The sequence below is a fragment of the Lipophrys pholis genome, assembly GCF_963383615.2.
Source record: "Lipophrys pholis genome assembly, chromosome: 5".
NCBI lineage: Eukaryota > Metazoa > Chordata > Actinopteri > Blenniiformes > Blenniidae > Lipophrys > Lipophrys pholis.
The window spans coordinates 25610758-25627545 of NC_137628.1; the positions used below are offsets into that span (position 1 = coordinate 25610758).

A 16788-nucleotide genomic window follows, 5' to 3' on the forward strand; every position below is an offset into this window, starting at 1 on the left:
CAACCTGTGGGTGTTTCCGCGTCCTGGTTCACTTACGTCATTTCCTGTTTGACAACTGGCGGGACTTCTTCACATGTCGCGGGGAAGCCGATTGTTTACCCCACTTTAAACGTGTTTCACGCTGCACTTTCTGACATTTTCTCATCATGATGGCAACAAATGGAAAAGCTGCGTGCGGGGTGAAAGAAGAAGTAACTACAAACGGAAACAGTGAGAATTCTTCCAAATCACACTCATTTGTGGTGAATGGAGCCGCGGCGGAGGTGTCCCAGCCGCAGAGCTTCACCTTCAGCCCCCAGCCCACCATCGAGGATATTCGGCGCCTGCAGGCCGAGTTCACAGACGAGAGGGACTGGAACCAGTTCCACCAGCCTCGCAACCTGCTGCTGGCCATGGTGGGCGAGGTGGGGGAGGTGTCGGAGCTGTTCCAGTGGCGGGGCGAGGTGGCCGAGGGCCTGCCGGGCTGGACCGAGTCCGAGCGCGAGCAGCTGGCGCACGAGCTGAGCGACGTGCTCATCTACCTGGTGGAGCTCGCGGAGAAGTGCCGCGTCGATCTGCCCCAAGCGGTGCTGCGGAAAATGGCCCTGAACAGATTGAAATACCCCGCCAGCAAGGTGCACGGGTCGGCCAAGAAGTACACGGAGTACAAAGACTGAGCTGGGGACGATGGCTGCGATCAGTTCTGGAGCTGCTGTGCTTCTTTACCCGGAACGTTTCACTCCCAGGGTTCAAACCGTGTTCACGTTGCACTCTTCAAAGCGGTGTGTTTTCTGGGAAAGTAGCCTATGCAAAGCCACTCTCTGGGTTTTCTTTAACTTTTTTAACGTTTAAATCCCATCTTTTTATTCTTTGAGTCCATGTGAGATGTGACACATTGTCAGAAAATGTCTCTCTTGTGAATCGCCTTCATTGAGGATCATGTTTAAAATATTCAAAATGGAACATTTTTGGTCATGTGTAGGAGTCTTGACAGTGGACTAACATCTGGAAGCTGAAGCAAGTGATTGACTTACACTGGCATGGGAAGTACAGCTGGAAAGAAGCACATGTGTAATGCTTGGTTTTGTGTTTTGTTTTGCTGAGAAATTATCCTCAGCTGTACCAGATATGGATGTTTTGCTTTCACAACAACTGTTACATTTTTTTTCCTCAAGTAAAAGTGGCTTATAAACACCCGATTGGTTTATTCACTTTCTTTTTAAAGGTGATTTGAACAGATGGAGATTGCTTACAGAACAGGCGGTTTTCCGGTGGTGAGCGTAAGCAGCTATATTGGTGTTCTGACAATATAAAAAAATAATTGGAGTGGATACAGTGTGAGGGTTTCTGTTGATTTATGTTGTATAACAAAAAAAAAAAATTGAAAATTATTTTGGGGATCGTAAGATGGGGGCTGTTTTATTACACTGCATTTGTTTAAACTCCTATCCACTTTGATATTTATTATCAGTCTTTCCCCATTGAAATTGCAGACTTCTTCAGTATCACATATGATTTGAATGATAATGTTGTTCCACCCCAAAAATATCCCAAGTAACTCCAGAAGTGTGAATGTACAGCCTGAATGCCATAGATGTGCTTTTAGTCAATCTTTGGCATATATACATTATTTGTCTGACACACTGGTTACCAATAAATCCATCTTTTAAACTGTTGTAGTTCAATTAATCCAATATCCTTTTTGATGAAAACTTAAAGTTGTAGTGTCGGGGCCCCTAAATTTGACGAAGCCATACAGAAGCTGCATAGATGATTTAAATTTGTAGTCACTTGCCGTTTCCTTTTCTGAGTGACAGACTGCAGTTACATAGTTCTATTGTTGTGTTTCTAATTTTGCCTGTTAATCACCAATCCCTGTGCTTGACTTTAAAGCCGGGGTTCAGACGGACAGAGTTCGTGGCTGCGCGGCTCTACCTTCCCATGATGCAGTCGTTCAGCTGAATGATCTTATTCAAGCTGGCAGGATTTACTACAGGAATTAGTGGGTGAAAAGCAAATGTGATATTGAGCAGGATCTGCCACCACATACGCCTGCCTGTGGAGATTTTAAAACGCATTTGTGTGTGCAAAGCAAGGGACATTCGGCACACTACAGTGGGGAACGCGTCTGGCAGATTTCTCATTCAATGTGTTTGGAGACACAAACGTCACCTTTGGCGGTCTATCCTAGTATTCACCCGGAAGCATGAGTCATCATCACGCTGCGAGGAAGAACATCCCTGAGATGCTTCTGCATACGAGGCCAGTCTGACTGCAAAGCAAACAGCCTTTCACTTAAGAAGCGGTGACACGGCTTCAACCTTAAGAATGAGCAACTGTCAACTTTCCTTGGTGTGTATCCAAACTCCTGGTGGTGCAATTTTCTTCCTTTTCCAGTGGTGATGTAATACATGTTTACGTCTTTTTATCCTATTTCTGAGCTCCTTTAACTGAAGGCTAACAGCAAGACCAAGAACATGGTGTTTCAGTACGGATCAGATGACGCAGGATAGCCACTGTCTGTCATACATGTGTTAATCAAGCATTGGCACATAGTTTTATCTGCAATTTAAAAGTGGTACTTTTCTACGGCTTTCTGTCCACAACCATCAGTTACAGCAGAATTCTGCATTGTACTGTGAGCCTTATTGCAACATGATGTGCTCTACCGGTAATCAGAACACCTTGTGCTTATCTCAGTATTCAGCGTGTAGATGTGTGGCAGGCAGGGAGCAAGGCTGCAATTATCTCAGCAGCATCATATGAAGCCGTCTCAGCCCACATCCCAATTCAGCCACACTGCTGTTCTGAAAATAAAAAGATCTTCACACAAGTTAGATCACTTTTTCTTTTTTCTTTTTTTCAAGCTTCTATTTTGAGCAATGATTATTATAAAAATTACAAATCATAGAATGGAGACTTGTCGTATGTAAAGTAAATTTAGTTCCCTATAAGGTGAGACATCGCTTATTCTTATCCTAACTATATCCGGTCATTACTACTCATTCCTGAATTCAAAAGGCCAAAGCTTATGCTATTTCAAACTGCACTCCTCCATTTGCCCATGCATTTCTGAACAACTGCAACCGTGTCGTATTCCCCGCGACGCTTTAATGACCTTTCTTAGAAAAGGTGTTTGCGGTACCTTTGTAGAGCTACAGACAGGAGAGAGCTGTCGCAGCTGCAGGGCTGCATGTACGTATAGACGTGCAGGTAAATGATGTAATGAGACATAAATGTGTAAATAAAGCAAATGTTATTAGAGATGAGCGGCAAACGAAGCTGGCAGGACTCTTGTCGAGGTCCACTTCACAGATGCACTTTCCAGTCAACACAATAGTGACACTGTTCAGTTTGAGGCAGTTTCATTCACACCTCCTACTCCTTTTCAAACACATGTTCATCTTCAATGTATTTTGATTTTACTTATGTTTGAAAAAAAAAAAAGAATGAATGAAGTGTGTAAAAGTAAAAAGTTCTCGTAGCGTTTGTTTGTCAGCGTCATTATCGTGGACACTGCATCCCGCCCAATGAGGAGTTCATAGTGACGGGCCATGTAACTGAGAGGCCGGATTAGGAATTCCACGTGATACAAAAGCTGAATTATTTCTCACATTTTTGATTTTTTTTTCCATGTTGATCTGCCTTCTGTTTAGCATAAAGTAGAAATCACAGCTATTGTTTGAATGATCGTTTCTAGGCTTTTTTCCAACATCGCCTGCTTTCCCTCCCACCTGCCCACACGCCTACAGTAAAGACCGAGGCTGTCCTTGGCCATGAAACAACTGCCGAGTAAAGTTACTTGTGTAAAGTTGTGTAAATTGACTTTTTAATCAATGCATCAGGCGCCATCAAACAGGGCAATAAAATAATGGAGAGGGCTCATTTTAGCCCCAGTTTGAACTTGACTGGGTAAGAGCAGGACCATGATGAGATAGTTTCCTACAAGGAGAACTCAAAATATGCACTGTGAAAAAACTACAAAAATAACTAAAATAATCTCTGGAATTGAAAAATGCTTCTTGTCGAGGCTTTAGAAAATTTGACAAAAAATGAACTAATGTTCCGAAATTGTTTTGGTTTTATTAAGTGTGTATTTAAAAAAAAAAAAAAAAAAGTATTTATTTTTTTAATAGAAAATCCAACTTTAACATTTATAGCTCTAGGTGTCTGGGAACATAGACACATATGTAAAGTGACCACATGAAGCCATACATTACATTTCCTGTAAGTTGTGTGAACACAAAAAGTGCCTGGGAGGTTTACACATTGTACCAAGTGATCAAACATGCTGTTTTGCACCGACATGTCCTGTCTGGAGATTTCATAATGTTAAACCTGCGGCACACAAAAAAGCAGCACGACTCGACTCGACGATGGTACCCATGTTTTTACTAGTTAGCACTCTGGTCAGGAACGTTCAAGAAGGTAGACTTACAATCTGCTGACAATGCCAGAGTCCGGGACACCCCACAGGACTGGCTGTTATAAGAGGTATGGTCAGAAGTGGAGGAGGAAAGACTTCGGATCTCCTCCAAAACTCTGACGAAAGTAGAAAAGGGCATTTTCAAGGTTTTCTTTGATGAGCTGGGTGTGTTCAGCTATGACTCTGCTGAAAGTCAAAGCTTATTGCATCCTGCTTGAAAGACCCTCAGAAAATGCCCAAAGTGAAGGGCATCTTTAACATCCTCAGGAGTTTAGCTGTCTGCTGTGTGAATTCCCTCTCCAGATGGTGAAAACTGCAGATGACAATAACATGCTCCCAGACAACAGAGCTGAATGTAACACAAAAATAAAGTACAATTATCTTTATCCAAACTTCACATTTGTTTCTGATACCTTATACAAGTGTTGCACAAAGAGTGGAGTTGATTAAAATGAACGTGCTGCCGATGCTTCTGTACCTGTTGGTGGAGGTAAAAGAAAAGGAATTCATGGAATGGGGTAAGATTCTATCCACATATATCTGGCAGGGGCGGAGACTGAGGATCAGGTACAGAACACCACAGCTACCCAAACAAAGGGGGGCTGGCCCTCCCGTGCCTGAACAGCTACTACCAAGCAGCACTAAAAAAAACATTGTTAAATCGGTCTAATCCCTCCTACTCAGCAAGGTGGAATGAGTGAATTTATGTGTGTGTTTTTCACTCTCATCCGCTTTGAATGGGAATTTTTTTGTTGTTGCAGTTTTTCCCCCCCAAAATTGGAAACGGTTAACCGAATCACAACAAAAGTCATAGCACACTATTTCCAAATTGTCCGCACATTTTGATGTGATTTGTGTGTACGTGCTCCCAATAGTGAGTAGTTACACACCAAAAAAGCAGCAGAAGAGGAAGAAATTTTATTTTATTTTTTTAAAACACGACCCAAGGAATAGTAATCTTTGCTCCTTGCCACAGGCAGGCACAAGAAAAATATTTTGTGATGTAACTGAAGAAGGCATTTGTTTTATATATTAAAATGATCCGGCATCTTTAAGTAAATTTGCATTTGTTATTTTGGTATCTCCAGATCAAGCCAAGCATCCTCTCTGTTTGGAACTGAAAATAGGGTCAATCTAAGGCCATGTTTACATGTACCTGAGCATTTAATAAACAGTGATATTTGGGCCTTACATTTACACATAAACGCAGCTACGACTCACCACAAACGATGATTCCTGAAAACTCTGGCCACAGTGAAGATTTGAAAAACTCTGTATCTCCGGTTGCATCTAAAGGGGGGGAGGCGGATATTAAACATCACCATTCACAACTTCGTGGTTGCAGGTCCTTGTCAATGAAGATTTTTTTGTGAACGTGGAGGGGGAAACATCCATTGTTGTAAAAACCCTTGCACGTGTAAACGTGTCCTAATATAGTACAGTGCTTAAACTGGAATACTAGCTGTCTCAGTCGATTGCGGGAAAGGGTGAAACATGTTTGAAGGTAAAATCTGTTCCACTGCTTCCACTGATCTGTCGTCAGTTTACAATGCGCCGACTTGTTGCTGCTGTCCATGCAACATTAGCGCTAAGATGAAGTATGAACTAGTTCCTTTTAATTACTGTTGATGAGTTCCTTATACTCATTCTGTTTATGCTGTTGTGATGCTGGTGCAGTACTGTATGTTTCTGTATTGACGTGCTGTTTTCCTCACATATTTTGCACCCCAGCTTGATTTTGTAACGTTGCCAAATGTTGTGTCAAATGGAGGATTTAATTGTATAAAGGCTTTGCACTCTGTGACTCACAATTCAATAGAAACATTGCTCTGATCATTAGTGCTGTGTTACATACGTACATACAGTACAACGTGGATGGTCCCACAATATAGGAAGACTTTGTCTGCATTTGTTTTTAGAGAAAAACATGTGAAGTGATGATGTGTACATAAACACAGGCTTTACTGCATTTTAATATTAACAAAACAAACAGCAAACCTGTTATTCCATGGTTTTCACTGTTGCTTCAGTTTATGCGTCAGTTTCTAACTCATCTTGTTGAAAATGGCACACATGTGAGATATCTACCTGCCCCAGCCTGTGAGACCGCGCTTCATTGTACAGATACGAATACGTGTTTGTCACGGCTCCACAGCTAATTTACCATTGCCGATGGTCCGAGGTGCATTGTTGGCGATACAGCGGCGGGAGCTCGGCCTCCTCGGCAAACATCTCGCCGGCCCTCTGCATGCTTGTGCAGCAGTTTGTAAAGCTCGGCTCCACCTCGGGACCCACCTGTGGGCTTTGATTCCCCCACGGAGGAGTTTATCATCGTCACTTCCCAATCTCTGTGCTGAGCGTGAGGTATACTCGCAGGGAAAGATGGAGGTCAGATTCACCAAACAAACTGTATTTATTTACCAACACAACAGCTCGAGGTGAAGAGACACACTCTTTATCCTTATCGACTGTCCATGAGTTTATTTCTAATTATATTTATGCAATGTTTATTTTAAGTGTTTTCCGTTTAATCATAGCTTCTGGCTGTCTGCTGCTCCTGTGATCCACACAGCTCCGTTTCACTGCCTGTGGTTTCCCCCAGCCCATTGTTGAGTGTGCTTACCTATTTATAAGTGCTATTGTTCTGTGTGGTTCATGCAGATTTCGATGCTAACAAATTACCTCCCTGGGAAACTGAACTCCGAGCGAATGGAGAAATGAATGGGTGTCAAGCACAGGCCAGTTTTCTGCACAATAACAAATTAATTATTATCTTGTGGCGCTCTTCTTGTGTTGTTTGGAAGTTAATTCAAATGAGAAATCTGGTACTTTTGGGTTTTTTTATGCAGAGAGGAAGAAATGAGAAGGACCGAAATGTCTGAACCACATCAGACATGATGGATTTGCTGTGCAGGGCTTTGTTAAAAAACCTGCTGTTTATTTGAATCGAGTACGACTAAGCAGGGGAAATGAGCCAGCGACTGAAGTGTGAAACTGACGTGCTAATGCTGTTGATTTCAATGTGTGATTGTACAAATTTGGTGTGAAAATCACTGTGGCCAATGTGCTGTTTCAGCAGACTTCATTGCCATTGTCAGCCTGGACAAGTGCCACCCAACAAACACAATGAAGAGAATAGAGATGCTGTAAGACTCCAACCAGTTTTTACGTACTTTTCAATTTCCCCAGAACCTCTTAATTTTTTTCCTACATCTGATTTAAATAAAACAATCTGTATGCACATCAGCTTAAATGATTAACTGAATACCTACACCGGCTCTCAGTGTGAAATACTGTGTAATCCAGCAGACCCAGTGGTGGTTGTTTCTGCTATTTACACTCATTAATTCCATTAATTTATTATGCTAATATACTTGCACAGTCTATCGTTGAGATTTTCTTTTTTGCAAAGAACACAAAACAACGAAAGACAAATCCGGTGTGGGGATCTTTTTAAACCCGTACTTTATATAAGAGGTATTAGCAAGCAATACTCTGATTATAAGTTGAAGTGCTTTTTTTCATCTTTATGATGCAAACAATTTAAATTTGCATTATTTATCTTAACAGTTAATACAGCATAGAGTTCAAGCTGTCGTATGTACAATGTTAGTCACAAGGTTTCTGGGTTGTGGTAGTTTGTTTTTGGCGGCTTTGACAGCGTTGCAGGTTCGATCCCTCATATGTTGAAGTGTCCTTGAACACTGGATTGAACGCTTCCATTGGTGTGTGAATTGATGAATCTGGCTTTGGCAGCTAAATCAGTGTAAAAGTGCTACATACAGTAAGTGAACTCCAATCACTATTTGTATTCACTTGTCAATTGACTATTTTTCTTATTGGAGCATGGACTGACTGAATGCAGTATTTTTAAGACTACTGGAGTTACATTTGTACCAATACCTGTTGCACAACACACAGGCATCAACTTGAAGACACCATGACAGTTTCTTTTCTCTATTATTTAAAGATTTAAATAAAACGTAATATATAATATTGTACCATAAAAAATTAAGAAATAATACCGAGTTTTACACTGTTCTTCTGGATTGCTCACTGACATTGAAAGATTTATGAATTCCCTCGGCTTAACAACAAGGAGAAAAGTGAAGCCAAATTAAATTTCTGAAACACCACTGACAGTTTCCTGAATGGATGAAGCGATCAGACAACTTATGATGGAAAATCTGTCTGCTTTTGTCTACAGCTGGGCCAAGAATTCCCAGAGAGCTCCCCGTGGCAGTGCAGCTATATTTTGACTGACAGAAGCATTCAGATCTCTGATCCCTTTGACATCCTCCTACCTCTGTTTGTGTCAGATAGACCTGGAGCAAAAAAAAAAAAAGGCAAAGCAGCAGGTTTATGTAAGAAGGACAAAAAAAACAAAAAAAAAACAACAAAAGCAGAGTTGCATTAAACTATGGACTTAAAATCTTCTCAATCCCTTTGACACGGCCTCAACAGTATTTAGAGCAATGGCTCGACAAAGATTTAAAGCTTTTACTGCAGAGCTGCAGCACTCGCCTGTATCTGCCTGAAGAGGCTTTGCTCGCCCTGTACATCCTTCAGATTGTGATTTGGAGCAGGTGTGAAACCATGATTGTGGACCACATTTGGCAGATGTGGCTGGCGAGTGGTTAATAGCAGGAATGATCAAAGTGTGACAGAACAGGCACAGGTCCCATTCACATAATGGCCACGGGGAGCCAACAGCAACAAAGCTAATATGTGACAGTGAGAGGCAGGAGGATTGTCTTTTGATTGAGCCGTGCAACATTAAAAAGACTCAGCTCGGCTCACATGGAGCGCAATTCACACTATACAATTTTTCATGTGGAGTAAAGAGCATCAAACTGAATTTAGAGTTAAAGGATGTTTAGAGGCACCGACTGTCACAATTGTATATTTAAAAAGTCGTACTGTTGGGAAAAGGTGTCAGATGCAAAGTGTTCTATTTTAGTTAGTCTAAACAGACAGGCACGGGTGTGGAGAATAATGCATGGCTGCGTTGACGAGCGTTTCATTCCTGTTGTCACTGTGTGCTGGCAAAACCCTACATCCAAAAATGTTGGGACGATTTATAAAACGGAAAATAAAAACATGATGCAATGGATTGCAAATCACAAAGTCGTATTATATTCACGGTGATAAAGAGGCAACATATCACATGTAGGAAGTGAGACATCTGGATGGATCCAGCTCATTTCGATTTTGATGATATTCCAAAGAAGTTTCATCAGGTAAGAGAGACGGAGAGAGACCTTTAGACCACGACCCTCTGCGTTGCTATTGCCTTTTCCCTTGATCGCCAAGATTTCAGGAAGTGTTAAGCTGATTTTAATGCAGGCATGAAATGCAGTCAATTTTATCAACAGCCAAATATGTCCAATGATAGCATGATAGTCTTTGATAGCGAAAATTCTGAATGTCCTCTTTATTTTGGTCCCAATAAAAAAAAGCCTCTCTGTTTATTCACTGAACCTGCACAATCTGGTAATTACTAAGCCAAATTTGTGTAATTGTTTATTTTTTTGATGCCTCCAAATCTGAAAAGATCCAAAAGGATCCTAGTGCCACCTCGCTGGCATGAGGTCAACTAGTTATCACAGCGACATCATTCATCTCTCACAGGCATGGTGAGCTTCTGCTGCTCAGTCTCATTATGAGGTGTTGCTCTTACTAAAACAACGCAATCCTCAGTGAACAAATTTGGAACAGCTGTTATTTTTATTGAAAATTCTTAGTAAACATTGACGCTTTTTTAAAAAAAAGTTTGCGCAGGAAGTCATCCTGCAGACTGGATCAGACCCTCTGCTGGACCCGTTTTGGCACTCTGGTCCACATGTTTGACAGCCCTGCTCTAAACTGTTACTCATATGTACTGTTGACTGTCGGATCTTTGTTGTCTTTCTAAATTTACATAGAAGAACGTTCCATAATTTTTAGATTGATATTATATGAAAAAATATGTAGGAAACAGTCAAATGTTAAATGTAGATTAAACTGAAGTAAATACTGTTTCATGCTTGTTCATCTTTGACTGTGAAATTTTGTAATATTTGCAGTTTCCACCAAAACATCATATTTTTTTGGAGCTACTATATCCGCCCAGACAATACTTGTTTATAGGAGCATTTTAGAGTTTGTTTTGTTCTTCTAATGAGACTGAAGAGACGAAGAGAAGCACAAGCATATGATGTCGCTATTCTTTGATATTACACCAGCAACTCCAGGGCTGCGGAACGACCTGTGTCTCACGGTGGTGCCAAGACAGATTTTGACCTGACACCCATTTTTGATTAGCCAGTGGTCCGCTCTCCCCCCTATTCCTGATTTCCTGGCATGTCTCAATCCCAGCATGCTCGGCTCGACTGCTCCTGAAGGGCCTGCGTGGGAGTGACAGACAGTTAGTAGTGACATCCTAAATCAGCCGTAGAGACTGATCAAAGTACTGCATTGTTGGACTGAAATTGGACTTGGGCAGGCTGCGGCAAGCTCAAAATGAGCCAAGTTTCTGTCCTGTCTGGTCTCATTTTGAGCTCGGCGCTCTGAATGATTCATCATATGGAGTGTGGAAATGACGAGGGAAAAGTTGAAATGGAGAGTGACAAATTCTTGGTGGAGATGTTTCTACCAGAGGCGCCTAAGAGGTGTTGTTATTCAAACGCAGAGCTTAAGTCTTTGAACGCTCCACGCTGGCCACTCCTGCTCTGACTAGATTTCCTCCTTCTGGCACTTCACTTTTCTTCTCTATGTCCAGCATGAATTAGAAATCAGCAGCCGGCCTTGTATCTCACAGCATTAAGTCGAAGGGAATCTCGTACTTTTGTCAGTCTGCTGTCACTTTTCAACCACAAGTGACCATGAGATTCGTACTCTGCAGCCTTTTTATGATACACCCTCACAAGGACCACTGTTTCTAAGGACTGAACAAACAAGACACACTCTGAAACGCATCCATTGCTATATCGGCTGTTGCTATGTCGGACTGTTGCTATGGAGGAGTCTTTCACCACTGCCTTGAGATGGGCCGCTGGAGCCCCGCCACAGGGAGGAGCCCTTTCTCTCTCCTCTTCCTGCGTGATGCTTTCTGAGGAGTGCAGCCTGGGGGAGTCAGTGGGGGTTCCTTCTCGCTCAGAGATAAAAATAAAAACATTGACTCACTCAGACGGAAGGAGAGTCACCAGGTTCAATCAGTGATTGAAGAGTACAAGTTTGGTGTAATGCAGCAAAGCTGCACTGACAGGTTGTGTGTGCTCTCAACAGGTTGGTGCTGTCAGTGCAAAACTCCTTTTTTATTCTTCATTCTGAGGATACTGTGTTAAACCCCACAAGTGTCTTCACCCCCCCCCAAAAAAAAAGACATGGCAAAAGAGTTGACCTTTGTTGTACATTAAAAAAGCTGAATGGCTGGTTAGGATCCTGAACTGTCAAAATGTTTTAATAACTGAGGCAGCAGCATATTGAACTTTACACAGAGTGGAATGATTAATGGCACTGATGTCATCTGATATTATGAGAAGAAAGATAGTTTATGCTCATGTTTCTATGTGGATAGCCGGTTTGTAAAGGATTCCCATTTTAATCATGTGTTTCTAATCAGAAGAAATATTTGATTTATTGCAGAACAAACTGTAGAACCGTGGTATGTATCAGAAGGGTACACAATGGAGAGATAAGTGTCTTTCTTTTTTATTGGAAGGGTTTCTTTTAATCAGCTCGAGCTGCATGATACAGGAACAAATGTGGTACATATATTTATATATATATATGATCAAATTGATTTCCAAGGATGACTTGAATACCTTGAACTGATCATTTCAGAATGAGTGAGATCGTTCTGCAGAGGAGTTCAGAAAAGAAAAACAATTAAAACTATAACTGGATTTTGTATCAAATGTGTGGCTTTGAATTGAACTATATGACACGAGAGGATTGCTGTAGTCATTAGCAACGTAGCTGTGAGCCGTTGCAGTGTTGTCTTATGGATGCATAAAAATATCCTTAGATCAGAGAGATCATAATGGGAAGGATGGAAATTGGCCTTGTGCTAAATCCTGCTTATTTACTGCAACCTTGTCCTCATGAGATTGTATGTTCATTAAAATGCACCGTCCCATCCAAATTAATAAATAAAGAAAGAAGGCTGAGATTGTCAAAATCAGATTCACACATCTCAAATAAAACCATATCAAAACATTCTTTAAAATCTCGAGTAGACCTGGGAAACTGCCCTTTGTTTTTGTTTTGATGCAGCCTTCCTGAGGAGTAATTTAGGTTGTCTTGAAGTGAAAGGGGTTGCGAATCACTTGTCTGAGTGGACCAAAGGTCACCATTTAGTCTTTGGAGACTTATCCAACTCTAAAAGTGGTTCGAATACCAGGGGTGGTGCTGTGAAGAGATGGCACCAAACTGCCAACTTTTCTTAGGGCCAAGCTGACTCCGGCCAATCCCTGCTTCAACTTTACACACATCGTGTTTTCATCCAATGTCGTCGCGCAGAAGTTGTTGTGTTTTCTCAAATGTTGCAGAGGTTATCTGGTGTAACAGAAACAAAACCACTATCCCCTCGACCTCCCTTGGTGACAATCCTCTATTTTCCTGCCTCTTGATCAGATTGTTTTAAGTAGTAAGTAGTTTTAAGTTTTCCTTATTAATATTGTCATTAAGTCTTGTTGAAACAACTGTGATGTGGAGTATTCCACACCCGGGAGTGTCCCAGGGCTGTTGTGCCTCCAGATAAACTCTTATGAAATGTTCCTTGTCCAATGAGATTCTTTTATCAATACTAACACTTGCATGAATTGAAATATTTGCAGAAAGCCACTAACTTTGGCACACTCCTTAAAGAAACGGCGAATCACAAATTCAGAGTCAAACCTCTCCTTTGAGTTGCAGCTTTGTAATTTGCATGTAATGCTTTAAAGTGTTTCCCCCTCGCACCCTCTCTGGCTCAGGAAACACAGTAGCCTCTCAGGAACTGTATCCTGGGTGACGGGTGGTTGGTGTGTCAATGTTGTGGTGGTTGAAGGGAAATCTGAATTTCTGAAGCTCTGCCAGGAGTTGGCAGGCTGGTGTCAGAAACACCTGGACGATCTCACCCCTTTACTGTGTGTGTGTGTGTGTGTGTGTGTGTGTGTGTGTGTGTGTGTGTGTGTGTGTGTGTGTGTGTGTGTGTGTGTGTGTGTGTGTGTGTGTGTGTGTGTGTGTGTGTGTGTGTGTGTGTGTGTGTGTGTGTGTGTGTGTGTGTTTTGCTCATACTGCTTTATTCACTCAGTCATTTGCTCATCCACATGTGTCTGTGTACCAATGGGGAGGAAATCTTACAAATCTGTGGGTTTCTTTCTTAATACATTAATCACAGTTGCTTGAGTCGTGTACAAATTTAACTGTTCAACCCCCACTGTTTTAACTTAATTTGGCAATTTAATTTCCCATCATTAGGTCTGATATTTTGGTAAATGATCACGTCCACTATGTCCTGTCTTGCTTCCATATATAAATCCTCACCTGGATGTTAGGATCAGCAAAGCAGCTTGGTATCCTCACTTTGATTATTCAGTGGAAGTGGATAGATTATATAAAGTGTCACCAACTACACCTGCTGTGATCACTTTACACCTGGTCGTTTTACCTCGATTATCAGAGACAACATGAACTGAATCTCCTCCTCAGCCTTTATCTTGCAATCCTCGCTTCTTGTGCGACTGTTACGCTCCCCATATCTATTGCTGAATGCTTTGTCTGTTTGTGTGGATATGATTATTGTCATCAGACACTTCTAATCCATCAAAGTAGCAGTTGTTGACAAGTGAGAAGCTGCAATTTGTAATTTTCTTTTAACATCCTGATAAGAAGAGGAGAGCTGATCATACAGGATTATATCTTAGATACTTGTAGGTCATTGAAATTATTTGACTTTGGATAGTTTGCAAACACAGTAGTACTATTAGTTTTTGCGTACTTAAACTATCTTGTCCACTACATTTGTTGAAATGTATTATAATTTGACTTTGCAAGCCAGTGTAATGTAATGTAATGTGTCTGTCGATGCAAAGTTGTTCTAAATCAAACATGTTAACTTCGAGATATCTCTGACCTCAGTAGGTGATGTATAGTGCCAAAATATTAACCAAGTTGGTAGATCGCATATTTGAAAAGTAGGTATATTTATGATGATCGACCAAATAACACTTTTTTTGTGGTAAATGCACTTCCCGGTACTGAACGGATTAATGTTGCATTCATGCTCCTGTAAACATTTATTTGCTTGGGAAAGTTGTATTCTGTGGTTTACTGGGTACATATGACAAACACAAATAGGCAGAATGGTCTCCTCCTGCAGTACTACTGTATTTCATCTCTGTCTGTCTGTCTGTCTGTCTGTCTGTCTGTCTGTCTGTATATCTACCCCCCCCCCCCCCCCCCCCCCCCTCTCTCTTTACTTCAGTGTAAAACAGAATCTATCTTTCCACTCAATCTCCCACTTTCCCAGTAGGAAGCTTCCAGTCTGATCATGTTCAGATGCAGTTTTTCACTGGGAGGTGGGACGCTTATGAATATCATAGACATATACTTGTTTAAAACATTCACTAACTTTTTTTTTTCAAAATACGGACTACAATACATTGTGATGCTTCAAGTCAAACTGCTTTAAAGACCACTTTCACCTCAGAGGGGTCGAACATCCAAGACACTTCAGTAGAAAGAGGAAGGACTTCCTGGACAATGGCTCAGAATGGGTTATTCAATGAAGCAGCTGTTTGAGTTTTGCAGCCCTGCCCGTTTTATAGAGACCTGAAATCAGAGAAAATTCTGCCTGCATGTCTACTGAGAACAACCTGCTGCTGCACTTTGGCTCTGCTGCTGTGTTCAAAGTTCAGGCCTGCAAAGTCCCACTCAGCGTGCCGCAGTGCCTACCTGGGGTAGCTGTTTTGATGGAGGCCAGGACTAAGCTGTGTCAGCTGCAGGGCGTACCACTGCAACCCCCCTGGAGTGAAGACGACACTGCCGAGGCAAACCTCAGTCCTCGGTGTGACATGAGCAGAAAGTGTCCACACACGATTTACTGCCACTCTTCTGTCGATCCACAGGACAAATCAGCCAGAGAAAATTCAGGTTGAGGAGCAAGGTGCAATATCACAAAGAATTCCTCATCTGCTGCTGTCGCTGTTATTTTCCTACAAACTGCTGCTTATTGACAGAGAACGTATAGAACCCAAACTAGCCAGGTTTAATTGTTTGAACGTGTACACATTCCTGTCCCTCTCCGTTGTCTCCCTTAAAGGTTCTTGCACAACACCTGGTTTCCCATCGGCAGTAGTTTGCTGTTAACCCCTGCTGAGAGAGCGTTTGGATTCTTGATCACACTCGGAGCAGCAGCTGTGGCTCTTTGTATGAATACCACCCGCTTGTGTTTCACAGAGCAGGGCCAGAATACAGATGAGTTCTGTTTAGACCAGCAAACGCCTCCCCATTAGTTCCCTCGTGATAATGTGTGCCTCCCTGCAGGAAAAAAAAAAAAAGAAAACACAACTGAGATGGGTGTTTAGTTCCTGGTATCATTTGTCTTTTGGTGCCAGCCCTCCTTTTTCTTGTTTTTCTTCCTTGGTCATTACACAGTAGCCCTTTTGGCTCTTTCGCACCCCCCCCCCCCCCCCCCCAATCTCCTCTCTCCATTGTTCCGAGGCTCCTTTTCCTCTCACCCCTCTACCTGTCAAACCTCTGAGCAGCCTTCTCACGACAGCCTGTAACTGGGGTCATCAGCTCTCTCCCAGTGTTTTCAGTGGCAGGCTATCATTCAGCACAGCCATAGAAGACTCCTATTGCCTCACACAGAAACTGTGGACCCCCACCACAGGAGCTACAAGCCGTGGCCAAATAGTGAACTTTAAGTAGGGCCACTTGAGATGACTGAGACAGGGTTATGGTACCAAACAAAACTGTATTTGTAGAGAGGACCATAAAGCCATTTATGGCTCTGTGTTACCACCCTCCTGAGTCAACTTCCAGACAGCTTATTAACCACAACCATGCATTAACCCGACAAGGGCGAAGAGGACTATTTTGCTCGGTGTTATTTTGCGATTTTAACGATTCAAAATGGTCAATTAACATCTTGTAAATATCATAAATAGGAAAGGCCAGATTTAATGAAATGTAATTAATATAATGTGAAACATTTGGCAGAACAGTCTGAGTTGCCTTGTTAAATTTTAGAAGAAGAAAAAAAAAAGACTCCAGCAAGAATGTCTATAATGTGGTGTGCACATTAAGGGGTTAACTCACATCAGAATGGGAGTAAATGGTATATGACATAGGGAAGTGGTGTTAGCAGAGGGGATGAATTAGGAAGTAAGGAGAGGGTACAGCTAAGTACTGTA

The 16788-nt window shown here is 41.9% G+C and overlaps 1 protein-coding gene across 1 annotated transcript; it reads left to right on the plus strand.

Annotated features, from left to right (window-relative positions):
• Window positions 1-36: 36 nt before the first annotated feature.
• On the plus strand, window positions 37-1641 carry dctpp1 (dCTP pyrophosphatase 1). The gene has a single exon (XM_080462659.1). It carries the CDS (start codon window positions 147-149, stop codon window positions 654-656), a length of 510 nt encoding a protein of 169 aa, XP_080318785.1. The 5' UTR covers window positions 37-146; the 3' UTR covers window positions 657-1641.
• Window positions 1642-16788: the final 15147 nt, after the last annotated feature.